Genomic DNA, 27477 nt, shown 5'->3' with positions numbered 1-27477 from the left:
ATCACCTGTTGGGACACCACACCCGCTTCGCCGTGCGCATGCGTATTGAGCCCCGCAGGGGCGTGGAGTCACGTGTTAGGGCGCGAGCGGTCTCTGGTGGGGGGAGCTTCCTGTCACGGCTGCCGCCACTGCCACCGCCCGGTGGCCACGGGAGCCCCGGGCGGTGCGGGGCGAGAGAAGGCCTGTGTTGATTTCGGATTCGCCGTGAGGTATGCCACGTACCCGCCCCCACCCCTACCCCCACCCCCGGCGAGAGGTGACGTGGGGACGGCAGTGAAGATGAAGTCAGCTGGGGTGGAGCAGGGAGGCGCGTCCTGCCGCGAGGGAGTGGGGTCCCGCGGCTTCGCCTCTCCTCCGCACTCCGCTGTCCTCCTCTCTTCCTGACCCCGGGCTTGGGTGCAGCACGGATGCCCCATCCTGGTGGGCCCGGACCCGGAGACTTGGTGTGTGGGACTGACCTCGTCTTTCCCTGAACCCGCTCTCTCGGTGCCCCGCTCAGTAGACAGCCCGCCATTCACCCAAGCCACTGAAATCTGACTCCTGAAGTCACCCTGAGCGCCCCCTCCCTGCGCCCACATCCAGTTAACCTCGGAGCCCTGTTGACTTCACCCCTTAACTCCGGACTCGGGGCACTTCTCGCCACTCCCACGCCGCCGCAGCTCCCCCCTTTTGCCTGCACCGTTGCAAGACTGGACGGCATCCAGCCTTCCTTCTCCCTTCTGCAGCCGGGCGGAGGTTTCAGAATCGCCGACCTGATCCCGCCGCGTGCATTGCCCTAGAATAATGCCCAAACTCCTTTCAAGTGTAAAAGTTTGTTTTTATTTTGTCCCTTGCTCACATTTTCAGCTTCAGTGGTACCACTTCCTGTCTCACGCTGTATGTCCCAGTAATCCCACGTCTTTTAGCTTCCTGTGCAGGTCAAACTGTTTTCAACACATGGACCTATTACCAGGTTGTTTCGTTTAGAATCCTTTTTTCCCAACTTCTGCATGACTCAGCACAAGCATCATCTTCTCCAAGAAGCCTTTTCTCTGTGGTGCAGGATGAGGGGCTGCCCCTGGGTGCTCGTGGCCCCTGGAGCAGCCCTGTATGGCTTTTGTCCACGGACGAGGCTCTCCGCTGTGTACGTGTTCTCTGAGGTCTGAGAACATGTCAGACTCATTACTGCTCTCCCAGAGCCCAGTACAGGGTCTCTGCACATAGTAGGTCCTATGAATGGTGGTGAGATCTCAGAATCAATGCTGAGTCAGGTCTCTCGCTCGAGCAGAACTGTCCAGTAGAACTTTGTGTGGTGATGAACATGTTCTTATTTGTGCAGGGTGATGGCAGCCAATCACTGAGGAACTGGACTTCCCATTTTAATTTCAGTGTAGATAGCCACATGTGGCTACCATATTCGACAGCACAGCTTTAGAGCCTTTCTGAATCCTACCCCTGACCCCTTCCCTAGAGCTGCTTCCCTGAAATCTTGTCTTCCTAGGCTCCTCCCCACTCTACCTCTTGGGTTTAATCCAAGTTTGTCAGGCAGTTCAGTAACCTTTTCTGTGTGTCCACATTCCCCACTTAAGCCCTTTAACAGGTGGTCCCCATCCCTTCTAGCTCCCGTGTTGCTGGCTTCAGTGCTTCGCTTCCAGTGTTAGTATTTCATCCTTTGGTCTTCAGCATTGCCTTTTTTCTTCAAGTTGGGAGTTTACTAACCACACCTTACTCAGGTAGCACTGTCGGGGGAGGGGCTCATAGGCTGCTCCAGTCTGAGTCTCTTCCATTCCCCACCAGACAGGTATCTAGGTAGCCAAGATGCCAGGGCCAAGACCTCGGAAGGGCCCTCAGGCCAGTGGTCAGGGTGTGGCAGCTGCCAAGCAGGTATGTACATAGTCTTCTTCACCACTGCGCCAGGGTGGGAGGTTCCTAAACAGAATGGGCAAACTGGGTCAGCTGTACGGTAACCCCTTTAGTCCAGAGGCTTGGAGCAGTGCCTCCTGGAGGTGGCAGAGCCCTAAGAGACACTCTCCCTAGCTTCTGCCATGCATACGTGCGAGATGAGTCTTAAACACTCCTGTGTTTCAGCCCAGGCATCCCCTGCCATGGCCACCTCCGTGCAAGTGATTTGCAGGGTTCAGTAACCACCGAAGTTTAGGGTGTGTTGATGGGGCCTCAGCACTCTCATGGGTTCCTCATTTAGGGCCACGATTCCGCTTGTCAGCCAAGGATGCCAGGGCTTGAGGGCTACATCCACTGCGGGAGCTTTGCATCCTTAGGGGTCTGTTCTCTAATTTCTATTTATTTATTTTGGGCATAGACTCATGTCACATGGCCTTATTTTAAATTCTAGCTCTGCCACTTAACAAGGCTGTCTCAGTATCATGTGAACACAGAGATATTAGTAGGACCTACATTTATATAGAATAGTCAGATTCATAGAGACAGAAAGTAGAATAGTTATCAGGGGCTGGGGCAAAGGGGGAATAGGGAGTTATTGTTTAATGGGTAAAGGGTTTCAGGTTTGCAAGATGGAAATAGTTCTGTGGATGGATGGTGGTGATAGTAGCACAACAGTGTGAGGCACTTAATGCCACTGAACGTTATACTTAAAATGGTTAAGATGCCCTAGCCACGTGGCTTAGGTGGTTGGAGTGTCATTCTGTGCACTGGAAGGTTGCCGGTTCCATTCCTGGTCAGGGCACCTGCCTAGGTTGCAGGTTCGGGTTCAATCCCCAGTTGCGGAGTATATGGAAGGAAGCTAGTCAGTGTTTCTCAGTCTCTCTCTCTCTCTCTCTCTCTCTCTCTCTCTCTCTCTTTCTCTGTGTGTGTGTGCTTGTCTCTCCTCTGCTTCCCTCATTACCTCCCCCTTCTTTCCTCTCTCAAAAAATAAATAAATGGAAATGTCCTCAGGTGAGGATTAAAAAAATGGTTAAGATGATAATTTTTATGTTATGTGTTATAATATATATTAAAAAAAATAGGACCTACCCTTTAGGATTGTGAGAATTAACTAAGATAACATGTAGAGGGCTATATATACAGTGCCTGGCAGCTAGCGAGTAATCATGGCATCATAGTCTTATGGGGCTTTTTGTATCCTGAGGGGTAATATTGCAGGACTTTGTTTCCCTTTCTGCACATTGGGCCTCAGATAGTGAAGGGGCTGCTGACCTCTGCGAGACCGGCTCCAGGCTGGGTTGCACCCTCTTCCTCATTGTGTGGTTCCTAAGAAACCTCTCTGCTCTCAGCTGGGGCTCTTTGTGGAGTTCAGCAGCCCTGAGGACATGCTGTTGGGGATGGAGGAGACTGAAGATGAGGGGGACCTGGAGGCTGAGCTGCTGGCCCTCACTGGAGAAGTGGGGACCACAGGCAAGAAGCCAGCACCCAAGAAGCAGGGTAAGGGTAAGTTTTTGGTGCTGGGTTGAATTCTGTGCCAGCAGCAGATGGGCTTAGGCGGGCGGTGGGGAGGGTCCTCACAGCTTCGAGGAACCAGCTGAATCACCTGGTCTCTGGTACCCGTGTTCCTTCTGCAGCACTCCCACCAAGAGGCTCTCTTGCTCTGCTCACACTCCTGTGAGATGGGGAGCTCACTCTGTCCCTGGATGTCCCTTCTTCATGACTCAGGTCCTGTCAGCCCTAGCCAGGGCCTGGTGTAGAGTAGGTGCTTAGCATAGACTGAAATGGGCAATAAGAAGTGCATAGAAGTTGGGTCCAATGAATGAATAAGTGGCATCTTCCTTGCCAGCCTGGAAGAGGACCTAAAGCTTCCTCTCTTCTCACCAGGAACCCTCAGAACCTACCCCAATCCCATGTACCCCTGAGCTGGGATAATGGGAGAACCATGGCCCTCCATTCTCTCTCAGTCCAAACCTTTGGGGTTAGACGAGCCTGGGTTTGAATCATGGCTCTGCCACCTAATAGGATTGCAGTATTAGGAAAATTAATACTAGTAGTTTTCAGTTTACTCACATAAAATGGGGGTAACATGACCTATCTTGCATAATTATTGTGAAGCTCAAATGTATGTTAAAAGTCTTTACATATGTGAGAGGTGTGTTTAGGAGGAATGGATGAATATGCCCATGAAGAACTGCAAAAATGTCGAGAAGAGAGCAGCTTGTTGCCTTTTAGGGGGTCTGGGAAGGTTTCCCCGCTGAGGGTCTTTTGAGCTGAGTCATGTAGGAAGAGCAGATTTACAGGTGGGACTTTGTGGAAGGGCAAGGTTTCTGCCTGGGTGTGGAAACACACAGTGTGCTGAAGACTTCTGCTTGGATCTTTTCTGAGGCCCTGACCCTTGGTTCCCCTAGCCCCCTTACCTATGGCCCACATCGAGAAGCTGGCGGCGGACTGTATGCGGGATGTGGAGGAGGAGGAGGAGGAGGATGAAGAAGGGCTGGAGGAGGATACAGACTTGCTGGTGCGTTTGCCAGGTTGGCGGCCAAGGGCTCTGTGGTCAGGCCTGTGGGAGAGGCAGGGGCTTGTCCCTCTGTGCTCAAATGTTCAGTGACTGCCCTGCCCTTGGCCCAGTTTGCCCAACTGTACAGTGTGAGACTAGTTTCCTTTGATGTCTGGTCTGAGTGCTGTACTTAAGGATTCTCAGAGTTGTGGTTTTCACTGTTTTCAAGGCTATCTATCCTCAGTTAGATTGAAGAAGTATTTTGGTAAAGGGGACTTTCACGCACAGTGACTAATGTTGGGAAGTGCTGCTGGGGGAGAGGGTCCTTTCTTTTCTGATCCTGTCATAGGTATGGCCATGAGGCTCCCAAGCTCCTGGGACTTGTGTCTCCCCAGACTGAGCTACAGGAGGTCCTCGGTGCAGATGAAGAAACAGGGTCCCCAGATGGCGACGAGACAGCCATCCTGGGTGGCTCTGATGAGAAGGAACAGGAAAACAATGAACTTCCAGTGCAGACAGCTCTCCTAACAGCTTCAGTCCCAGTGGCTCAGGTAGGTTCTGGAGCAATTCTGTGTGCCTTTGATACCCCTGTGTGTCTATGTATAGCATGCATACAGTGTGGCTTGCATAGGAAGGCTGCAGTAACCCTTCCAGGGTCCCTCCTCCAGCAGTATCCCAAGCAGTGACTGAGCATGAGAAACTCTTTGGTGCCTGGCTGGCCTCAAAGGCCTCTCTGTTCTCCCAGGCCACCCCCTGCAGCCGTCCACAGATTGTCTGGGCCTCTGTGTTTGCCTCTCATGTGGCCTCTGGCCTCTCTAGTAAGTCTTTGCCTCCTCCTTGAGGCTTTTAGGCTCATCCTCCTTGAACCCAAGAGCTCTGTTTTCTGGGGCAGCTTCCTTGCAGGGAGGGAGCAGCAAGGGCCTAGCTGGCCGTGGAGTGGCCAGGCCCTGAACTGGAGTATCTACAGGCTGGAGGGCCTCAGGGGCTGCAGGCTCTGCTGGAGGATCGGATCCACAACTACCAGGAAGCTGCAGCCAGTGCCAAGGAGGCAGGTGAAGCAGCCAAAGCCAGGCGTTGTGAGCGTGGCCTCAAGGTAGGTTGGGCCCAGCCAGGGAGCACATGAGGCAGCAGGAGGTTGGGCTAGTACAGGGGAGGCCTCCCCACTGGCCTGTGGAGGCGAAGGGTCCCTGGCCTGTCTTCGAGCAGGATCCAAGCCGAGATGGCTGGCTAGGTTTCTGGTTCTTCTCTCCCTCAGACTCTAGAGTCCCAGCTGGCTGCTGTGAGGAAAGGCAGGAAAATCAATGAGGATGAGATACCACCTCCAGTGGCCTTGGGCAGGAAGCCCCCAGCCCCCCAGGAAACAATCAACAGGAGCCCTGAGGCAGACCTCCCTCCTCCCCCCACCGTATTGCCAGGTATCTGAAGACACTCAAATCTTGTTCTACTTCCCAAGGTCGGAGCCCATCGCCCGCTACCTCGTCCTGCCCCTGCCCATTGGCGTCAGTCACGCCTTCCCTGTGGATGCTGGGAACCCAAGGTGTGCACCTTCTTCCTTGACCCTGATGTCCTCTCTCCGGGCTTTTTTTTTCTCCAAAGACAACCCTTCTCAGCCTGAAACAAGCCTCTTGGGCAGCCCTGGTGTTTCTGCCCAGACCGATTTAGACCCAGATCCCCGGGCCCTGTTGTCAGCCCGACAGAGGGAGTACAAAGCGGCTGCCCTGAATGCCAAGCGGGCTGGTGACCTTGTCCGTGCCCGAGAGCTCATGACAATTGGGAAGGTATGACCTCTGGCTCTGGGCCCTGTGTCCAACCCCGTGTTTCACGGTTGGGGGCGGTGACCCGCTCAAGGTCATGCAACTATACTGGCCTGAGGTGGAGTGTTTTTCCAGCCCAGGCTCTTGGGGTTCCTTGCTTTATGCTGACACCTGCTTGTCTTACTGCTGCAGAGATTTGGCGCTGTCCTGGAGGCACTGGAGAAGGGGCAGCCTGTGGACCTGAGTGCCATGCCCTCGGCACCTGAGGGTCAGTATGGGGATGGTGGAGGGAACTGTTTCGGCTGGGACTTCCCAGGCACCCCCACCTACACTTCTATCTGGGTCCCCCAGACCTGAAGCCCTTCTCACAGGCTTCCAAGGCCCTCACAGCTCCCTCGGTCGTACCCCCAGCTGTGGAGCGAGTGCATCCAGTGATGGCCCCTGACACCCCAGCCACCCCAGGTAGGATGGGATGGTGGAACGGTGGAGTGGGGAGCTGGGGAGGGGTAGGGAGAGCTGCTGCTACCTCCTTCTTCCTCCCTAGTGGCTCAGACTGAGCCACAGACAGTGCTGGACGCCCTGCAGCAGAGGCTGAACAAGTACCGTGAGGCAGGTGCCCAGGCCCGCAGCAGCGGGGATGAGCGAAAGGCCCGGATGCACGAGCGCATTGCCAAGGTGGGCCTGCAGCCACGAAACCCCCCCCCCCGCACGTGCCAGCCTCCCTGTCGGTCTCCCCTTGCAGCTCGCCCTGGTCCTTGAGCCTCTGTTGTGTCTCTCGGGCTCTTTTTCCTCCTGGGGCTACTGTCCTTCGGCCTTCCGCTCCTGTCCCTCCCTGTGTGGAGCCTGCAAGCTGCAGCCCACCACAGGTCCCTCCCTTCTTCCCTTGCAGCAATATCAAGATGCCATTCGAGCACATCGAGCAGGACGCAGAGTTGATTTTGCTGAGTTGCCTGTTCCTCCAGGTGTGTGGTGCTTGGCCCAAGGTCTAAGTGGTTTCTGTAGGGGAGGCGGGGAGTCACCCACCCAGCCATGCCCAGGAAGACCCAGCTGAAGCCCACACAGCCTAGTGCTTCCCTGAGGCCACCCTACCCCTAACCCCGCTCTCTCCCACAGGATTCCCTCCCATCCCTGGTCTGGAGCCCACTGTGAGCAATGAGGAGGATGCAGTAGCAGCTACTTTAGTAGCTGCTCAGAAACTAGTCTCCTCCGAGGACACAGTTCCAGCAGAGGAAGATGGGGATGAGGATGAGGTTTGTCTGAGGGCCCAAGACTCCAGGGGTTGGTGGGGAGAAATGGCAGATGAGGGGCAAACCCAGATCCTGTTGTCCATACTAACAAGTTCAGCAAAGTAGCTATTCTTTCTGCTAGTTTACAGAAAAAAACTTGGCCTAGGGCATCCTGATAGGCGTTAGCAGAGCTAGATTCAAACCGAGGTATTTCTGACATCAGAGCCCTGATTTGATGCCCAAAAACCCTAGTGTGTGCTGTTGGGAAGGTTAGCTGAGAACTTTAGGCTCTTTCTAGCTTTGGGCTACACGGGGAAGCCATTCATCTCAGTACACACAGCATGTTAGTGCAGTGTTAGGAAGAGATTCTGGGTCTGAGCTCCTGCAGCTGGGGTGGGGAACAGATTCCGTGTGACATCCTCCTGGGCACCTGCAGGATGAGCCTCCAGCCCAGGCCCCGGTGCCCAAGAAGCCTCTGGTCCCGTCATCCCGTCCCCTGTCTGAGCCCAAGGCCTCGAGTTCTAAGGAGTCACTGAGTCCCTCTGGTGAGTTGGGAGAAGAGGGATGGAGGACTAAAGGCTGTAGTAAGGCAGGCACAGCTCTGACCAGTGTTGCTGTGCCTTCAGTTCGGGAGCAGCTGGCACTGCTGGAGGCTCGCAAACTGCAGTACCAGCGGGCAGCCTTACAGGCCAAGCGTGGCCGGGACCTGGAAAAAGCCAAAGCTCACCTGCGGCTGGCCAAACGCCTCGAGGCTCAGATCACCCAGGTCCGAGCTGGCCAACCTGTGGACCTCTCCAAGGTGAGTCCCACCTGGTTAAGCAGGAGGACTTCTTAGGCAGCAGAGGTAGGAGGCAAGCTTGACAAGCAGGGCTGTGAACAAAGCAGCTGCTTGGATGCCACTGTCCATTGCCATTGGTCATAGCTTCCCTGAGAAGGCCTGCAGGCCAACCTGAGAGGTGGGACTTGGATAGAATGTGGTGACTGGTGGGAAAGAGCCTTTTGCTTGTGCCTCATGGCCCCAAGAAATGCCAGGGGAAGGCCAGGTGGGCTGCCTGTGGTCAGACATAACAAGGCAGGGCAAGGCCAGTGGCAGGCAGTGTTGCGGTAGCCTGGGCTACAACAGGAGGCAGTGAGTTCCCATCACTGGCTGTTAGAAGTTGGAGAAATGTTCACTTTGGATTCCTGCAGTTGTTAGGTTCAGTAGAGGGATAATCTGATCCTTGGGGCCCCTGAGGGGCCTTGTGACCTGCGCAGGTACCTTCACCCTTGACGGATGAGGAGGGTGACTTCATCCTCATTCACCATGAAGACCTGCGCCTCTCCCAGAAGGCTGATGAGGTGTACGCCCAGCTACAAAAAATGCTTCTAGAGCAGCGGGAGGTCAGTTGATTGCTTGTCTCTCTCCCTTCGGTGCCTGCAGCTTCCCTTTGGGGAAAAGGCAGAGGCTCAGACCAGATAGGCCTTAGTTCATATTCTAGCTCTTCTAATTGGCTCTGTGATCTTGGGCAAGGCACTTCCCCTCTCTGAAACATGTTTTCATCTGTAAAATAAGATTATTAATACCACTGGATGGTTATGAAGTTCAAACAATAGACTGGAGGAGGAGTACTTTGAAGATCAAAGGAAGTGTTAGGGGACACAGATACATATATGCATATAGAAAAATGTATGCATATGTATTTGTATGTATTAGTCTGAACTGCCTGCAAGTCTGCTTTCTGAAGTGATGTTTCTATTAGGTTTTGAATGAAGAATAGGAGGTTGCTAAGTGAATCTTGGGGAATGGCTATCATTAAAAAAAAAAAAAAGCAAAAACTTGGGGGCTTGGGAACAGTGATCTTGGGGAGGAGGTGCGTGTTGGGAGAAAAGGGTGAGACTGTAGAAGAAGGCTGGAATGTTCAGAAGTCATGCCTCTAAAGCCAACCTAGACCACTCTGGATCTCTGTTTTCAGAAGTGTCTGCTGTTCTCCAAGCAGTTCATGCACCAGGGCAATGTGGCTGAGACTACTCGGTAAATGCAAGGGCTGGGCCACGTGGGGTCAGGAGCAGACACTGAGCCCTGTCGTGCTGAAGTGTGCACCCAACCCTGTCAGGTTTGAGAAGCTTGCTCATGACCGCAAGAAGCAACTTGAGATTCTGCAGCTGGCCCAGGCCCAGGGCCTCGACCCTCCAAGCCACCACTTTGAGTTGAAGACATTCCAGACTGTGAGGTACCAAAGCCTAAGGGAGACAATGGCTCCATGCAGGGGTATGCCAAGACCCTGGGAGCCAAGGCTGGAGACTTAGGCCCCTTTAGTAAGAATACCCAGGCTTGGCCCTGCCATAGGCACTGGGCCTGGGGGGGGGGGGGGGAGGTAGGACACGGGGACTGCTGGTGAGGAGCTTTGGGGTGGCTAGGCTAGGAGCGCTGCACCAGGGTCTTTGTACCAGCCCTGCTGCTCCTAGCCCAGATGAGCTTTGCCCCCCTGGGCCCACTGCTCCTGACCACCACCTGGCAGGCAGGCAGGCCGGCAGGCCGGCCCTCCCTGGAAGGTGCAGACCCTTTCCCACTGCACTCCTTCACTTTGGGCTCTTTCTCCTTGCTTCCTGGCTACAGGATCTTTTCAGAACTCAGCAGCACAGAAATGCATCTGATCATTGTCCGGGGAATGAACCTGCCAGCCCCTCCAGGTAGCGCAGAGCCACTTCTACTCCAGCAGGCTATTGCCCAGACACTGCAGCCCCACCGACAGGGGGGCACCAGCTCCCCCCCACCTCAGGTGCTGGGCCCCTGGCTCCTCCCTCTGATCCTGATCCCATTTCTCCTTTATAGGGGTGACCCCTGATGACTTGGATGCTTTTGTGCGGTTTGAGTTTCACTACCCTAATTCGGTGAGGTTCAGGTAGAGGCAGGATCCTTTGAACCCGTTCCAGAACCCTGTGCTCAATTTCTCCCCATCCCTGGGAGGTCTGGTGATAGGGAGGGGTTTGAAGACCCTTAGGCCCAGTCCTTATAGGTGTCTCTTCCCTCAACACTCAACCCAGAGCTCTGGACCCTATAGACCTGTTTTTTTTCAAGCTGTCCCAACTTCTCCCTTCTTACTGTTGTAGGACCAGGCTCAAAAAAGCAAAACAGCTGTGGTGAAGAACACAAACTCTCCAGGTGAGGGCTCCCTCCTCCTCCCTCTCATTCTCTGGTACATGTGCAGCACTTGTGTTTCCCGATCTGTTACCTCACCTGGTACTCAACTTGGGAGACATAGGCAGGTGTTACTACCACTCCTCTCATGTAGTTGGGGAAATTGAGGCTCAGAGAGGTGAAGGGACTTGCCTCTATGGCTTCCGATCAAAGAGGTTTTGGAAATGGAACTTGAATCCAGGAATCCTGGAATCAAGTCCCTCCCACTTCAGTATAATCTCTAATTAGAGTACAAGAACTGTCCAAGTGGGCTTCCAAGGCCAGGGCCTAGAGGCTCTGCCGCCCCCCAGCAGTAGTCTCTGAATTGCAAGCAGAGTGATCCAGAGGGGATGGCCGTGCCTGGGCCTGATACCTCCTTAGGAAATCCCTGGGAGCCACGCCCCTTTCCCTCCTTTCCTCGCAGAATTTGATCAGCTCTTCAAACTAAACATCAACCGAAACCACCGGGGCTTCAGAAGGGTGATCCAAAGCAAAGGAATCAAATTTGAAATCTTCCACAAAGGGTGAGGCCCCTGTCAGTCAGTCATACTGTGAGGGGAGGGCCGGGAGGAGGGAAATACTCTCATTGTTGCTACTGCTCCTGCTACTCGTTTTCTTCTGCTGGATGCAGCCAGCTCATTGCTGCATTTCCTGCCTAGTCCAACCTCTGCTGACCCTTGGCTCCCCAGATCCTTCTTTAGAAGTGACAAGCTGGTCGGCACAGCCCACCTGAAACTGGAGCGGCTGGAGAATGAGTGTGAGATCAGAGAGATTTTGGAGGTAGGACTCAGAGACTGTGGAGGCAGGGTGGGCAAGCCAGAGGACTTGGCAAGTGAAAAGCCGACACTCACCGAACATCAGACCCTACTGTTGGAGTTTTGTGCCCATTAAAAAATATCTAAATGTGCTGTAGAGTAGGTTATTCCCATTTCACAAATGAAGAGATTCAGCGGGTTTGACAACATTTTATAGCATCAGCCATTCAGAAAGTAGCTACAGTATACCTCTTCCACACTGGCCCACTCAGGTACCCAGGGAGGGTGGATCACAGGGCCCTTGAGGGGTCTGGTCATTGCTGTCAACTTGGCACACCTAAACCCCTAGTTTTGGCAGGGGCAGAGTGATGATTGGGGCAGTTGTCTGGTAGCCTGATTAAGTGGAACAAGCTGTGAACATTAAGTTCATAAGGTATTTAAAAATCAGGGACCTACCACAATGAAGCTAGTCTATGTTTAGGAATTAGCCCCAGACAGCTCCTTAAGCTTCTGTGAACTTGTCACATTTCAAAGGCAGTGACTAACACTTCAGAGCTTGCCTCTGACAGATGAGGAAACGCCAAGTCCATAGAAGGGTGTGGGCCTGGCAAAGTGGCCCAGACCCTTGCTGCCTTCATATGTTTTTAAGTGGGGCCTGCTCTGTATTGGCCACGTAGATGGTGGTTAGACTCACTGCTTTGCACTCCCACTGCCCAGTCCCTGCGAGCAGGCAGGCAGCATGGTGGGTGGAAAGGAACCCTTGGCCGGAGTTCTAGTCCTGGCCTTGCCACGCTGGCTGTGTGATGTAAGCTCCACTCTTTCTGAGCCACCTGTGAAGTGGGTTCAGGCTGCACCTTTAAGCCAGAGCATTTCTCCCAGGAGTCGCCATGGGGAAACGGAGTGAGCAGAACTCTAGGTTTCTTATCTCCACCTCAGAGCATTGATGCTTATTTAGGTATTTTATTATTTTATTTAAAATTATTTATTCATTTTTTAGAGAGAGGGGAAGGGAAGGAGGAAGAGAGGGAGAGAAACATTAATTGGCTGCCTCTTGCATGCCCCCCAACCAGGGACCTGGCACGCAACCCAGGCATGTGCCCTGACTGGGAGTTGAACCAGCAACCTTTGAGTTTGCAGGGCAGCACCCAACCCACTGAGCCACACCAGCCAGGCTACTTAAAACCAGGTCACCACCACCACCACCACTACCCTCCAGGGTTATTATGAAATGGACACTCCTATGTTGATACTACAGGATATGTTAGCTCCTCATTCTTTACCTGTGAGCATAGGGAGTTGCTTGCTCCCAGCCCCTAATCCCATCAGTTACCATCTCCCTCTCTGCGGTCCTCACAGGTCCTGGAGGGAAGAAAGCACACTGGGGGCAAGCTGGAGGTGAAGGTGAGGCTGCGGGAGCCTCTGAGTGGCCAGGACGTGCAGATGATCACCGAGAACTGGCTGGTCCTGGAGCCCAGGGGCCTGTGAGGTGGGCAGCTCTCTGGGCCTTCAGAACCTCTGTCCCCTGCTTTCTGCCCAGGCCCCACAGGGACACTTCTAGTACTCAGCTCATATCCGGGAAGGAAGTCTAAGAATTTCTCATCTGTGAGGATAATCAAGAGGCAAAATTGTCGGGTAGGGCTTGGGCTGTGTTTCTTAGGATTCTCAGTAGAACCTGAGAGGGAAGTTAAACCTTCCCAGGTCTAACTCTTCTCAGGAAATCCTTCCTAAACTCTTGTTTGTATATTCACTGCAGTTTAGACTGACTTCTTGCTCTCTGTGCTTTGTGCCTTGTGCAGCAGACAGTCAACGCTGGGAGAGGAGCCAGGCCAGCTGCTGTGTGAAGAGCATTTTTCCCAGCCTTGCTGGCTACAGAAGCCTTTGTACATAAGAGAGATCAATGCTGCTACACAAATACCAAAAACCTGCTATAAGTACATGTGTTACTGATCACGGCCTTGGTCTTTCCTGTTGCTGGCCCCATCCTAGGCCTCCACACCAAAGCAGGCTGGATTCCAGTGGGCTGCCTCCCCTTCCCTCCGCGAAAGCAAGGATAGCCTCATTGCTTTGTGCCATGAAGTCTCACAGCCCCTCAGCCCCTGAGTAGCCTCTGCAGCTTACCCCAGCCCCTAGCTGCAGCATTTCTGAACGTGCCTTTCAAAGCTGTAACTGTAAAGGATGGGAGAACTTGAGTGGGGTCCTGCTTAGGGTTCCATGATGCGTTTGTCAGTGGCACCTTATGCCACACAGCTCAGTCTACCCAGCCCTGCTGGTGCCTTGTTTCCTGAGAGCTGCTGCACCAGCCTCCCTGCTTCCCAGGCTCTCAGTGGAGGAAGGAAGTTGTGTTCTGGACTGTGCGCTGGGAAGCAGGCAAGGCTGTATCTTGGGTTTCATCCATGCTCCTAAAACTAAGACTGCTAACTGGAGGACAAAAACAAACAAAAAACAACATAAAATTGTATGTAGCCGTTTTTATTTAAGGAACTAGGTCTAATTCACTTATATGGGTTTTATACTCTACACACAGAGTAACCATCAAAGTCCTAAACTAAAGCCCTGTCATTTTGAAAAGCCATAGTAGCAGTAACAGTTAACTGACAGAAATGCTGCTATGGCTTCCTATTTTGAGAGGGCAGAGGAAGTGTTGCCTCTTTAGCTGATCACCTCGGGAAATCCCCAGTTCCTTCCAAGAAATTCTCCTTTGGCTTTGTTTTTCTGAATGGATGGAGGTGGAGGGATTTATAGTTGCAATAGGTTTTATATTGAAATCTGTAGAAGTCTACATTTCTTAGAAATTAACATCCCATTCTGCCCACCCCCCACCCCCCAGTAGCTTTTTGAAGCATTAGCTTAAGTTCAGCAAAGCATTCCTCAAGGTCATTTTGTAAAGGCTCTAAGTGAAGCAGATACATTCAGCCTACTGATCGCCACAGCACTGCATAATCACAGCTCCGGGATTCAGTGTTTTGTGTTTTTCTCGGATAGGGCTGGACCATGCTTCCCTGCCCTTAATGGATTTTTAGTGAGTAGCAGCATAAAGGGCAGACAAATGACTTTCTTCCAAGAGCTTTCTGGCCAGTCTTGCACATCAGTGAACTACCAACATTTTCACAGATGTGAGATATAACACTTCATTCCGGTTACATCTGTGTGTCAAACCAGCAGTGATTCAGAATGAAAAGGAGGGGTGTTAGCCTTCATAAGGGGGCCTAGAGCAAAGACAAGTGGCCAGGAGGATTTCTGACCCAGCCTAACCTTCCCCTCTGCACCCCAACCACTGCTTACCTAAGTGGTCTGGGACAGCTGTCTCTCCTCAGGCTCCAACCAGCCCTAGGAATTGCTAATTTGGGCCTCTGCTGGGAATGCCCTGTTCCAATTTGATACGGAGTGTTCTCTGGCTCACAGATTTCTTTTCTCAACCTGCTCAATTGTAGCCATCATCACTGCTCTGCCTTCTGGAAAACAGCCTCCAGGCTGAGGGAGGCAAAACAAAGCTACCCACTGGACTTAGAGACTGTGATTCTGAAAGGGCCTTTGTTGTAGCTATGGCATGCAGGGGTCACTGGCAGTGGGAGGGGCCTACCCAGACTCAAAAGACTTGTCCAAATGCAGCAGCCAAACGTTGGAGGTGATTCCTGAGCAGCTGAGGACCAGGCATGACCCAAATCACTTAAACATTTTAAATTCTCTTTTCAATCTAGTGTAAGACGGACTTCCTTCTGAATTAGTCAACTGGATAAAAACATGGAAGACATTTTTCTTATATGAAGTCTTGCTCACAAAGGACAGGCTATTTTGTGACTTTAACATTACTTTCTTACATCACCATTCTGAAACCTACATTGTTGCTTTCAAATTTTGTGGGCAGTTCCAAAAAGATCTTGCCCCTTAACTAGGCAGCTTCTTTTAGGATGAAACTGTGGGACTGAGACTTGGGGAGCCAGGGATCCTACTCATGGCAGAGATTCTTCCTACTCTGGGCCTCAGCTTCCCAAGATCTAGAGTGGGTGCTATCATTCCTGCTCTGCTCCCCAGCCTTTCTGGCTACATAATACAATTCCTAAATTTTCCATTATCATTGTTAAAATTATTTTAGCATTATTAAAATAGAACTTATTCAGTGTAGAAACAGTGTTCCACATTGTATGATTATTGTATGAAATGCATTAAATGCATAAACTATTCCCTGAATGACTAGTATCAAATACATGTAGCTGGAAGTTTTGGGTCCACCAGCATTCAGGAACCACTTGCTGAGGGGAAGTACTAGATGGGAACGTAGAAAAGACAAAGTCTTGTATTTCTAGAGTCCAGCAGGTACTCAGGAAGTGATAAAAACAAATGGAGAAACTACATTGTCTAGCATTTAGTAAGAATTGGATAATTAAAAGAACTTTAATGTTACCATAATTGCAATTCTATTCCTCGTCAGTTTATAGGGATTTCTCCATGTTAATCTGACATTCTAGGAAGATCTGTGTGACTGACTTAGAAATGTGATGTTTTAGCCCTCTATATAACTAAACAAAATGCAGTGTATAAAGACAAAGATAAAACAAGGGGGGAAAAGTAAACTAGCCTTGGTTATTTTATGCCCAATTCCATAAGATACTATACTAAACATAAAGGACATCTTATGCAATTGAGAATGGACCTGATTATGCACGGCCAGAGTTAGGCTGTAATTGGAGAATTTAAGACCTTGCACTGGTCCAGAAGAAATACATATAATTGCAAGATGCATTTAGCTGAACAGGAGGAAAGATAAACTTATACAGGAAAAAAAAAAACCAAACAGTTCCTGTAGAAGCACCAAACTTCCAAGTATGTTTAGACCAACCTAGAAGTTACATCCATGATACCTGCCCCTATTAGCAAGTGTTCCTATCAGGTTTTGGAGGGGTATGTGTGTGCCACAGGGCTCAGTCCCCACACACTGGTGTTCTGTATCTCAACTCTTTTTTTCCCCTTAGAAGCTTTGAGTATCTGAGTCTGGGAAAGGTCACAATCACAGTTCTCCGCAACCACCACCAGCAAAGCCTATGGAAGGACATAGAATGTGGATCCCCCTCCTTTCCTACCCGCCCAACCCCCGGAAAGGCATAAACATAGGTAGACATTGCAAATTGAAGGCCAGGCCCCTGGGCTTCTTTGGAATACGGCTGCTGCCCTCAACATAGCCCAGCTCTGGCCCCAGGGAAGCAGCCTCTCACTGTCCTAGAGGCTCGTGTTAGCTCCCAGAGAATGCTCGGAGCTGTGCTTTTATGCTGAGGGACCATCTGCTGCTTGGCCTGGGCTTTCAGATGACAGTAACAAGGGAGTGAGTTACCCTAGAAAGGTGTTTTTCAAACTCTGGGCTGTGAAATCCATTTGATAAGTTTTTAATGAAAAAAGTACTCAGAGTGCATCACATATATCATGGATAAACCAAATCTTGGTTCCTAATACCACTGAAAGAAACTATGGCTGATTCTGAGGCTGGGGTAGGGTAAGCACTAAATGAGCCTGGAGCATCTCGTTAGGCCAGAAAACTGTTCAAAAAATGGCAAGAGCATGTCACAAGGATGCAGGAGCTACCCTGAAGGACTCTCCCTGGCCAAAACAGGCCATTTGAGCACCCAAATAATGAATTGGAGCCATTCAAAAAGTAATCCGCAAGTCCACAATGAAAATTGATTAGATAAGTAAATAGCAAAGAAGGAAGAGCTTTTGCTTATAGATGACCAACTATAACTAGTAAAGGTGGAGGGAGCACTGAACTTGAGAAAAAATCTTTCTGTAGCCATCATAGTAAAAGGTCAATTCAGACAAGAAATGTGAGTGGATGCTAAATCTAAGGGGAAGTTTTGATGAGCAAGATCTGCACGATCTGAAATGAAAGTGTCTGTACACGTTATTCATTCCAAGGGGAAAAAACTGCAGTGGAGAAATTGGACAATACTTTGACCAGATGGTCAAAATTCACCATCAATGAGGGGCAGGTGGATATATCAAGTGACCCCAGAGATGGCGATTCCCTAAAAAGGCCACAGCATCACTTATGTAGGATTTTGGCCAAGAATGCATATACTGACTAATTATGAAAAGATAGCAATCAAATTTTAAAAATGAGGCATTTTCTATTAAAAAGTGGGGTGAGAGAACTATAGTCACCAAACATACGGAGGACATAAAAGATAAAGGTGGGTCAGGAAAGCTATTTGCCACATCTGATCCTAGGCTGGAGGCTTTTCCGGAGGGGAAATTCCATGAAGGACATTGTTGGACAGATAACCAGGATAAAGTAGCAGACTGAGGTTGTGAGCTATCCTGCTTGTAATGTAAGACGATATCCTTAATTTTAGGAAATGAGCAGCTTGCTCTCAAATGCCTCCATTTTTGATGGAGAGACACTAATAAAGCAAATTAGGCAAAATAATATGTGAACAATAGGTGAGTCTAGGTAAAGTGTACATAGGTTATTTTGTACTTGCAACTTTCTTGGAAGTTTAAATTATTTCTCAATAAATTGTTTTTAAAAATATTTTCAATGTATAGTGTAACTAAAAATATCTTCAATGCATTGTCAGCTTTCGCAGAAAGGCCCAATTCAATATCTGCCATTCACTCAGGCAGATCTTGAGTGATCCTGAACTCGGATCTGCTATCCAAATCACCTAATTTACAGAGTCGCCCTTTCTTGGCTAGAAGAAGGATAATCTGTTGGGTAATCGGTAAAAACAAGCAAAAATCTAGTTGTGACTTCTTGAAGTTACTGTGATGTAAATGAGACAAGATCAGTGCGATACTCTTATTATATCAATTCTGTACAAAGAGTACAAGACTGATGCTTCACTTTTTATTTCCCCTCTGCCCTCCCACCCCACCCTCAGTGATGGTTGTACCCATTTGAGCATTTATGAGAACAAGACCATAAGTAAGTCTTAAAACAGGAGAGGAATTCTTGTCTAAACAGTAACAGAAGAGATTAGCTGCAAGGATAGCATAACTGTCGTGCAGTAATGGAAGCTGCCCAGATCTTCTCGGTGGACAATGCATAGAAGACTTAGAATTATGGAACATCTGTCCCCCCAACCACCCTTTCCCACCCTAGTCCCCCAAACTCCCACTCCCCTCCCCCCATTAATAGTGTTAACAAAAGCTTAATCTTCCAGTTCTAAAGTGCAAATGACTTGGGTATGACTGCTGTTGCAACAGGTCTGAACAGAAAAAAAAATGAAGTCCTCTGTCTACGCGATGTTTTCCAGAATATAAAAGATGAGTTCCATGACGATGGGGCCCTCATTGAGCTGGCAGGCCCCTCCATGGATCACCGGCACCAAGGCGCTGTCCAGATCATTCATGTACTGCGATGGAAGGGGCTGGCCATTGCTCCCTGCTTGATAGCCAACCTACACCACAGAGAGAAGGGGATGACAGGTTACTGGATAGAGAAGGTCTCTCCAGGGGGCTGAGGGCCAAGGAGACTGAGCAGGACAGGAGATGTCCTTCCTGGACATGGGCTAGACACTCAGCAGTTAACACAAAGTTCTCCTCTTCCCTGAGTTGTCATTTATCATCCTGACCCCTAACACTTGGTGGCCATAAGACCTTGGGTAAGACACTTAACCTGTTATGGTCTTAGTTTCCTGAGATGGGGCTGGGGTGATACAGAGATATGGAATGTCGGAAATAATACCTAAACTTATGGTTGTGAAAATGAAAATGGGAAATCCACTGAATATAACTCCCTATCATAGCAGGAACTGAACACTTACTCTGCCAATCATCTGTCCACACACCATTTTGAGCGCCTGAGGCTGGCCTGCCCCGTGTTCGGATGCCAGATGAGGTGGAACTGCCTCCAACTCTCTGGCTCGGTTGCAAGGAGTGGCTCCCCACAAGTGCCTACTAACTCAGGGCTTCACAGTTGACCGTAAACAGGGCACCCGCCCTCAAGAGGCCCACGTGTTAGCAGAAAACCCTTGTTTTTTTATTGTTTATGTGAAGTAATTCTCTCTTTCCAGCCAGATTATCAGTTCCATTCAACAAAGGACCACTATACCTCATTTATGTTACCCTGTTATGCTTAGTACAGCATTGGGAAAGATCTTAAGTAGAAAACACGTACTTGTTGATTGATGACTAGTCAGGAAATGGAGCCAGATACATAACCTTTCACATTTTCCCTGGTAATGCCACACTCTATATCAAAGCAGAGCACCAGGACATGCCACAGGGATCCACTATGCAAAATGTACAGGCATACCTTATTCTATTGTGCTTCGCTTTATTGTGCTTTGTGGATATTGAGTATTTTTACAAATTGAAGGATTGTGGCAACCTTGCATCGAGCAAGTCTATCAAACACTATTTTTCTAAAAGCATTTGCTCACTTTGTGTTTCTGTGTCACATTCTGGTAATTCTAGAAATATTTCAAACTTTTTCATTATTGTTATATTTATTATGGTGATCTGCAATCAGTGATCTCTGATGTTACTATTTAATTATTTTGGAGTGCCATGAACTGCACCAAAATAAGATGATGAACTTAATCGATAAATGTGTGTGTTCTGACTGCTACAAAGACTGGCCGTTACACCATCTCTCTCCCTCTCCTCAGGCCTCCCTAGTCCCTGAGACATGACAATATTCAAATTAGGCCAATTACTAACCCTACAACAACCTCTCAGTGTTCAAGTAAAAGGAAGAGTTGCACACCTTTCACTATAAGTCAAAAGCTAGAAATGAATAAGCTTAGTGAAGAAAGCACATCCATAGCTCAGGCCAAAAGCTAGGCCTCTTATGCCAAACAGCCAAGTTGTGAATGCAAAGGAAACAGTCTTGAAGGAAATTAAGAGAGCTATTCTGGTGAACATGAAAGATAATAAGTGTAACACCCTTCTTCCTGATAATGGAGAAAGTTTCAGTGGTCTGGGTGGAAGATGAAACCAGAATGTTCCCTTAAGCCAAAGCCTAATCCAGAAAAAGTCCCCAACTCTTCAATTCTGTGAAGGCTGAGAGAGGTTTAAGGAAAGAAGCCATCTCCATATAAAGTGCAAGGTGAAGCAGCAAGCACTGATGCAAATTATCCAGAAGATCAAGTGAAGGTGGCTGCACTAAATAACAGATTTCAATGGAGACAAAACTGCCTTCTAGCTAGAGAGGAAAAGCCAATGCCTGGCTTCAAAGCTTCGAAGGCTGACTCTCCTGTCAGGGTCCAAAGCAATCAGTGACTTTCAGTCAAAGCCAATGCTCACTCACCATCTGAAAATCCTTAGGACTCCTAACAATTATACTAAATCTACTCTATCTGTGCTCTATAACTGGAACAACAAAGCCTGGATGGCAGCACATCTGTTTACAACATGGTTTACTGACTATTTTAAGCCCACGTCTAGACCTACTGCTCAGAAAGACTCCTTTCAAAATATTACTGCTCACTGACAATGCACCTGGCCACCCACGAGTTCTCAATGCCTGCTAACACACTTCTGTTCTGCAGCCAATGGATCAAGAAGTAATTCAGACTTTCAAGTCTTACTTTTTAATAAAAACATTTTTAAGACTATAACTGCCATGGATAAAAGATTACTTTGATGGACTGGACAAAGGAAATTGAAAACCTTCTGGGAAGGATTCACTATTTTAGGTGCCATGAAGAACATTCATGATTCATGGAAACAGATCAAAACTTCAGCATTAACAGTAGTTTGGAAGAGGTTGATTCCAACCCTCATGGATGACTGAGGCATCCGGTGGAGGAAGTAACTGCAGATGTGGTGAAATAGCAAGAGACCTAGAGTTAGAAGTAGAGCCTGAAGGGGTGGATGAATTACTGCAATCTCATGATAAAACTTTAATGTATGAGGAGCTGCTTCTTATGGATGAGCAAAGAAAGTGGTTTCTTCAGATGGAATCTGCTCCTGGTGAAGAAGCTGTGAAGACTGTTGACAGCAAAGGATTTAGAATATTACATAAACTTAGTCGACAAAGCAATGAAAGGATTTGAGACAAATGACTCCAATTTAGAAAGTTCTACTGTGGGTAAAATGCTATCAAACAACATCACATACTACAGAGAAATTGTTTGTGAGAGGAAGATCGATGCATAAAACTATGTTGCTTTATTTTAAGAAATTGTCACACTCAACAATCATCAGCAACCTCCACCCCGATCAGTCAGTAGCCATCAACGCTGAGTCAAGACGCTCTACCAGCAAAAAGATTGTGACTCAATGAAGGCTCAGATGATAGCTAGCATATTTTAGCAATAAAGTATTTTTTAAATTATTTATTTGTTTGTTTACTTATTTTTAGAGAGAGGGTAAAGGAGAAAGAGGGAGAGAAACATCACTGTGTGGTTGCCTCTCACTCGCGCCCCCAACTAGGGACCTGACATGCAATCTAGTCATGTGTCCTGACTGGGAATTGAACCAGCAACACTTGGTTTGCAGGCCGACACGCAATCCTCTGAGCCACAGTAGCCAGGGCTAGCAATAAAGTATCTTTTAATTAAGGTATGTACATTGTTTCTTAGACATAATGTTATTGCACACTTATTTACACTACAGTATAGTGGAAACATAGCTGTTAGATGCACTGGGAAACCCAGACTTGCTTTATTGCAATATTCATTTATTGCGGTGGTCTGGAAGGGGACCCACAATATCTCCAAGGTATGCCTGTAGAGAGATTAGCGGGCTAGGCCACAGGAGAGAGGCAAGGGGACAAGGTATTGGGGGAGCAGGGAAGCACACGTGCTAAGAATGGATTTTTATACTAACAGCATACAAAAAATCTGAGTAAGACAGGGAGAGAAGCTTGACCACAAGAGAGCCAAGCTGAAAGGAAAATTAATGGTGAAATAGCTCAAGTCCTATCTACTGACAAACATGGAAATGTTCACATAAGAAGAGCTTAAGGAGTAGGGGCTGCAGAGGCCTGCTAGGGTCAGATTAAGAAAACAGGATACAGGACAGCTTGGACTTGCTCTCTATGAAAGACAAAATGATTCCTAAGGATGGGACTGAGGAGTCTCGGAAGTGCCATTCACACAGGGGTGGCAGGTCTTTGCACACACTTCTAACTCTAAAAAAGGAAATCAAGTTCTTGGAACATATTGAGGTGAAGAACCCAAGGTTCAAATGGTTCAGAGTCTGATTGATCAAACAGCACATCAAGGTGTATTTCTGATAGAGGAAGGCCAGAATACTACACCTGGTCAGGTCAGGCCCAAGGTCCAGAGAATGAAACTCTCTGGGTTGACACAGGAAAACTCACATGTCAGAAAATACAGACACTGTCCAAGGCTGGCTTCAAAGGCTAGCTAAGAATCTTCTTACCTGATCTGAGTCAAGTGTCACACGTAGGCCCAGTTTAGTCATTCCATCTTCCTTCAGAAGCTTCAGGTGGGGACAGAGAGCGAGGCAAAAAGCCTTGGCAATGTGCTCAGTTAGTCGGCTGTGATCTGCTGGATCACTCAGGCAACTGTGCTGGTCATCATTTTCTAGGAAAAACACCTGTGCCCCAAACAAAAGAAACCTGTAACCTTGTGCCAAGGAGATGTGGGAAGAACCGAGTGCATCCGCTCACTGTCCGTGAGCATCCTGATCCACTGAGGTGTGCAAGAAGACCTGGCAGATAGGATACCTCAAAGTCTTTGGGCCAAAAATAGGGCACTAATACCTTACATCTAAGCAACAGTCTTAGTCTCTGCATCTACAAAATGGCAGGAGCAACCAGCCTATCTCCCTGAACGCCATGATCTGGGTTGTAACGGTTCATTCTACTCAGAACCAGAAAAGGCTTACATTTTGAACTGTGCACTTCTGAAAGGATAATTCCTATATGTGGACGATTTTCTTAGGAATTGATCTTAGAATCTAAGAGAATGGCCCTTATAGCTTATGTGACCCAAACCCTTCATATTACAGATACTCATAGAAGGGAGGTTGACTCACCTGTGTGCATATAAGTACTGAGAGACAGAGGCCGGGGTAAGCCTAGAATCTGGGTCTTCTGCCTCTTATCACAGACCTCTTCCCGCCACATGGCCTTGTCACTGCTGAGGCCAGAGCTGTGTCACTGTCCACTGGACTGGGCGCAGACAGAAGCACAGCACATTTGGAACTGAGAGACCTGAGTCCTTGTCTCATAGAGGAGAGTGATGACAGTTCTTTGGTTTCTTATGCCCAATGTGACTTTATAAAATGGAAAGCACCTTCCTCTCAAAGAGTAAATGATATATAAGCTAAATATGCTTACATATATATCAATCCCAAGCTTATTGCTAAATAAGTGGCCTATAGGAAGGATACTGTAAGGGGTCAGCCCTGAAGACCTGTGCCTGTGACAGTGGCAGCATAAAATGATGGAAAAAGCTCTGGAGTGGGAGTCAGGAGGCCTCTGGTCTTTGCTCTACCACTAACTAGCAGCAGGCAAGTCACAAAGTCACACAACCTCTCTGATCCTTTCTCATTGTGCAAATGAATGGGTCATCTCACTGTGTTACTGTGGAGCAAAGTAGAGGAAACAGAGGTCAAACTACTTTGTATGCAATAGTTTTGCATGTTCCAGAGTTTGCACTACTCACAGTGTGCCAAAGGCACAGTCACAAAGCAAGCAGCTAAGACCATGAGCTGTGTATGAAAACACTGAGCCTGGTATGAAGGGTAAGTCACTTGCAACAACAGCTCCAGAACTGAAGAACCAGATTCTAGTCTCTGCTATTGAGAACCAGCTATGTGAACTTGGGTAAAACACTTAACCTGTCATGGCCTCAGTTAACTCGTGTGTAAAATGAAACAGCTAGAAGTCATAGAATGTTTTAAAAAATTACTTCTAAAGCTCCAAGGAATCTTAGAGATCTTTAACTTAATGGTTTATTTTATAGATAAGTATAAATAAGGTTCAAAAGAAACTGAGAGACCTGGGACCAACCTATTTATTCTCAGAGAATAAACTTTCTGATTTGTCTGACATGCACACACAATCAGGGTCTCTGACCTGCTCCTCTCACTTCCAGGTTGTTTCTAATACGCTTTCAAGGTAAGGAACAATATAGTGAAAAGAGCTTAGGAGTTGGCCAGATCTAGGTTTGAATCAGGAGGACTTTGATGTTATTTATTTACCATGGAATCTTGGACAAGTTACTCTGTCTCCAAACTTTAGTTTTCTTTTTTGTTCTTTTAAAATTATAGTTAGCACACTAGTTCTCTTATTGGTGGAATAAATCAATTTTTAAGACTGTGTTATCTATGATAGTTCAACTGTGAGTGCAGCATAACTAGCCCAGCTCTCTGACTCACACAGCAAAGACGCTATGTAGCATTCAGAGATGCGCCCTTCATGAATTCCAACGCAAACAAACCCTAAGAGCTGGTTCACCGGAAGGAGGAGACTTCAGTGCTGCAGTCTGCACTTGGTGGTATTTCTTCCCAGGGAGCTAAGATAGACCAGAGGGAATTAAGAGTATAGAAGATAAACAGGTTTTTTTTTTCTTAACCTCCAAATATGCCTCTGGACCTAGCAAAAAGTTGTGTTCAAAGGGGGTCATGAATGCTAAGTTTTATTTCCTTACCTCTGTCCATCTAATGACTTTTCCATTTGCTTTATACTCTGATCCGTGGAATATCTTCACACTTGTTATGGACTCCATGGCCTTCCCATCTATAGGACTGATGACACTAAAACAGAGGCAAAGAAGAGTGATGGAAGCAGCTCTAGAAGTTAGAAGAGCCACTTCTCTCACCAAACCTTGTTACTAATTATACTGGTTCCTCACCAAACACATCTGTGCAACATATCACAGCAAGGAGCCACTACTCAAAACTGGATGTGAACAGAGCGCTCATGGGAAGGGCTCACTAAAATAATTCCAGGAACACACATACAAAAAAAGACTCATCATTGCAGGAGCTGGTTCTCTTAACCTAAACTGCTTACTCAAACCTGCTCTCTTCCTCCAGCGTTCCTTCCTCCAGTGAAGGCGCAGCCCCCACCCAATCCTGCTCTCCCCTCTGCTGTCACAGCTCTGCCCCCTCTGCTCCATACATTTGTGTCTCTGCCTCACAAAGGAACTTCTGAAGGGGAGGAATATGGTATACTTACCTTTGTGTGCTATATTCTCAGTTCAGACACACTACTTGGAAAGTAGGAGTTTAATAAATGTTTATGATTAAAAGAATTATTTAACCAAGTACATTAATTATGACAGTGCTGGAGTGAACTGATGAATCAGTATCCATATTATCTATCGCAACAAATTCCCTTCAGAGCTAAATTATCATTCCTAGGTTCCTGAATAGAAAGGTCCCCTTTTTATAGTCATTTTCCTCTCCAAAATATGACAAGTATAAATATGTAGAGATACACACTCATTGGTGATGAGGATTCAAAAGAACTGGAATCACAAGATTTCAAACTCTTCCTAACAATTTTTAAATCTGCTTGTTTTCCAATATCTATGTATATAAGATAAAACTTAACTTAAACTTCAATATCAGGGATTCATTTCATTCACCTGAATTAAAATTATTTAAACAATGTTAAGTTTAATTGCTAATTCATCAGACAACAATGTCAAAGAAAGAGCACCTTTAGCTGGTTAGCACTCTTTCAAGAGAAGATACCCAGACAGAGGGACAAACTGGAAAACATTCCATTCACACACTACAAACTAAACTCCTGAGTTTGAGAGGCTTCCCTGACTAGGTCCTGTCCTGTTCTCTGAAATGCTGCAATGGCCCTTGTAGGAAGGGGCAACCTGCTGGTTGTTAGATAACAATACGCTGTGGCGTAAGATTTTCAGATCCTAATAACCATGTCCACTTCCAACTATAATAGAAAATTAAACACAAATTGATTTTGAAATTAAATTTTCTAGTGAAGTATGGGAAGATAAAGGGTTATTTGTTTAAAAAAAAAAAAAATGGCACCCTGACTGTTGTAGCTCAGCTGGGCATCATCCCGCAAAGCAAAAGATCACTGGTTCAATTCCAGGTCAGGGCACCTGCCTCCTTGCCCTGGGTTCACTCTCTGGTTGGGGCACATACAAGAGGCAACTGATTGATGTTTTTCTCCCTCTCCTTTGCCCTCCCTTCCCCGTCTCTAAAAATAAATAAATAAAATCTTTAAAAATAGGCAAGTGCACTCATTTAGAAATTGCTTCTTTTTGTTCAATAACAGGTTTTTTAAACATTTTTTAAAAATCTAGAGTGTCATGTTGTAAATGCGCTCCATCTGTCTTTGCTCCTGCTATTCCCTCAGACTAAAATGCATATTCTGCCATAGCTAAGTGGCAAATACCTACCTACTCACCTGACCAGATTCAGCTTAAGCAGCAGCCATTTCTCTATGAAGTTACTCTTGAATATTGCTCTATCACTCTACCAAGCTTCCTTTTCTTTTTTTTCAATCTTCACCCTACCCTACAGTGTTTTCCACGAACATGTTCCATACTTTGGTGAACTTATTTATAATTATTTCAGAACCAGACTGAGCCACGTATCAGCTGGGAAAGAGTATAGTACTTGAAGCCCAAGGAGGTGGTCCTAGCCCTGCCACTTACTAGCTTTGTGGAGTCCTTTACCCTTTGGGGGCTTAGTTACTCATCTGTAATATGGAATAACACTAATTCTGTCAAATTAAACAATATTAGAAAAAGTGCTTTGTAAACCATAAAAGGCTTAGGTATTACTACTATCTCAATAACTGAAGAGAAGTTATTTTGTTTCATCAACTCCCCTCCTTCTCCTTTCTTCAAAAATATGCATAGAAACACTTTCAGAAATGAAGCCAAGAAACCAGAAATTTAAAATTCCATGTTCTGTATACAAAAGCAGTCCAGAGTAGACAAACCCAGAGCCTAGCCCATAACTAAATGCCACAGGGGGCAAAGTTGGCTGCATTTACCCCTTGTTGACGTTCTTGTCGTCATCCACCCAGTGGATGTGGATGAGCTCCTGCGGATCCTCGGCATCTGCCTTGCCACAGGTGATGGTGAAGTCCTTCATTTCTCGCAGCGCCTGCCGCAAGGCATCCATGTTCTCTGCAGTGATCTGGACCATGACGCCATCTGTGAGTCAGCACCAAGGTAACACAGATGAGAGCAATGGAAAGCCAGGGAGAGGGGCAGGAGAAAAATGGCACCAGGCATCTAGCCAACCCCTCTGCAATTAAATGTGAAACTTTGCTCTGCCCTCTAAAGCTGACAGACACAAGCAAGTT

At 47.8% G+C, this 27477-nt stretch overlaps 2 protein-coding genes across 5 annotated transcripts in view; one reads left to right on the top strand and one right to left on the bottom strand.

Annotated features, from left to right (window-relative positions):
* The first annotated feature begins 42 nt into the window (after positions 1–42).
* On the top strand, positions 43–13220 carry CC2D1B (coiled-coil and C2 domain containing 1B). Of its 3 annotated transcripts, none has more exons than XM_090269460.1 (25): positions 43–209; positions 1777–1863; positions 3231–3378; positions 4290–4399; positions 4774–4929; positions 5346–5471; positions 5634–5793; positions 5975–6156; positions 6325–6400; positions 6484–6594; positions 6677–6807; positions 7022–7094; positions 7246–7382; positions 7795–7903; positions 7985–8157; positions 8613–8738; positions 9311–9369; positions 9452–9568; positions 9955–10028; positions 10171–10229; positions 10449–10500; positions 10940–11039; positions 11205–11295; positions 12627–12756; positions 13067–13220. In XM_090269460.1, the coding sequence occupies exons 2-24, from the start codon at positions 1798–1800 to the stop codon at positions 12753–12755; spliced, it is 2565 nt and encodes an 854-aa protein (XP_090125586.1). In that variant the 5' UTR covers positions 43–209; positions 1777–1797; the 3' UTR covers position 12756; positions 13067–13220. The 3 variants fall into 3 exon arrangements, with proteins under 3 accessions (XP_090125586.1, XP_090125585.1, XP_090125584.1); XM_090269459.1 differs by having other exon boundaries at positions 3231–3384; positions 13070–13220; XM_090269458.1 differs by having other exon boundaries at positions 44–209; positions 3231–3384.
* Positions 13221–18368: 5148 nt separating this feature from the next.
* The window catches only part of ZFYVE9 (zinc finger FYVE-type containing 9), a 75891-nt gene continuing 66782 nt past the window's right edge, over positions 18369–27477 (bottom strand). For both annotated transcript variants that reach the window (XM_090269456.1, XM_090269457.1), the window contains 4 exons: positions 27163–27325; positions 24830–24935; positions 22593–22769; positions 18369–18658 (listed from right to left, as the gene is read on the bottom strand). In XM_090269456.1, coding sequence (XP_090125582.1) covers positions 18497–18658; positions 22593–22769; positions 24830–24935; positions 27163–27325 — 608 coding nt within the window. In that variant the 3' untranslated portion in view covers positions 18369–18496. The remainder of the gene's footprint in view (positions 18659–22592; positions 22770–24829; positions 24936–27162; positions 27326–27477) is intronic.

The sequence above is a fragment of the Furipterus horrens genome, unplaced genomic scaffold (assembly GCF_987537825.1).
Source record: "Furipterus horrens unplaced genomic scaffold, mFurHor1.1.pri manual_scaffold_3, whole genome shotgun sequence".
Taxonomy (NCBI): domain Eukaryota; kingdom Metazoa; phylum Chordata; class Mammalia; order Chiroptera; family Furipteridae; genus Furipterus; species Furipterus horrens.
Note: the sequence above shows the minus strand (reverse complement) of the source record. Positions and strands in the feature narration are given on the sequence as shown.

What these genes read in the sequence shown, in the direction of transcription:
- CC2D1B (XM_090269459.1), top strand. Translation starts at nt 1,798, where the DNA reads ATGCCAGGGCCAAGACCTCGGAAGGGCCCTCAGGCCAGTGGTCAGGGT. An exon ending in GTGTGGCAGCTGCCAAGCAG is followed by an intron (nt 1,864 to 3,230) that starts GTATGTACATAG and finishes CTCTGCTCTCAG; the next exon opens with CTGGGGCTCTTTGTGGAGTT. An exon ending in GAACCTGCCAGCCCCTCCAG is followed by an intron (nt 10,029 to 10,170) that starts GTAGCGCAGAGC and finishes TCTCCTTTATAG; the next exon opens with GGGTGACCCCTGATGACTTG.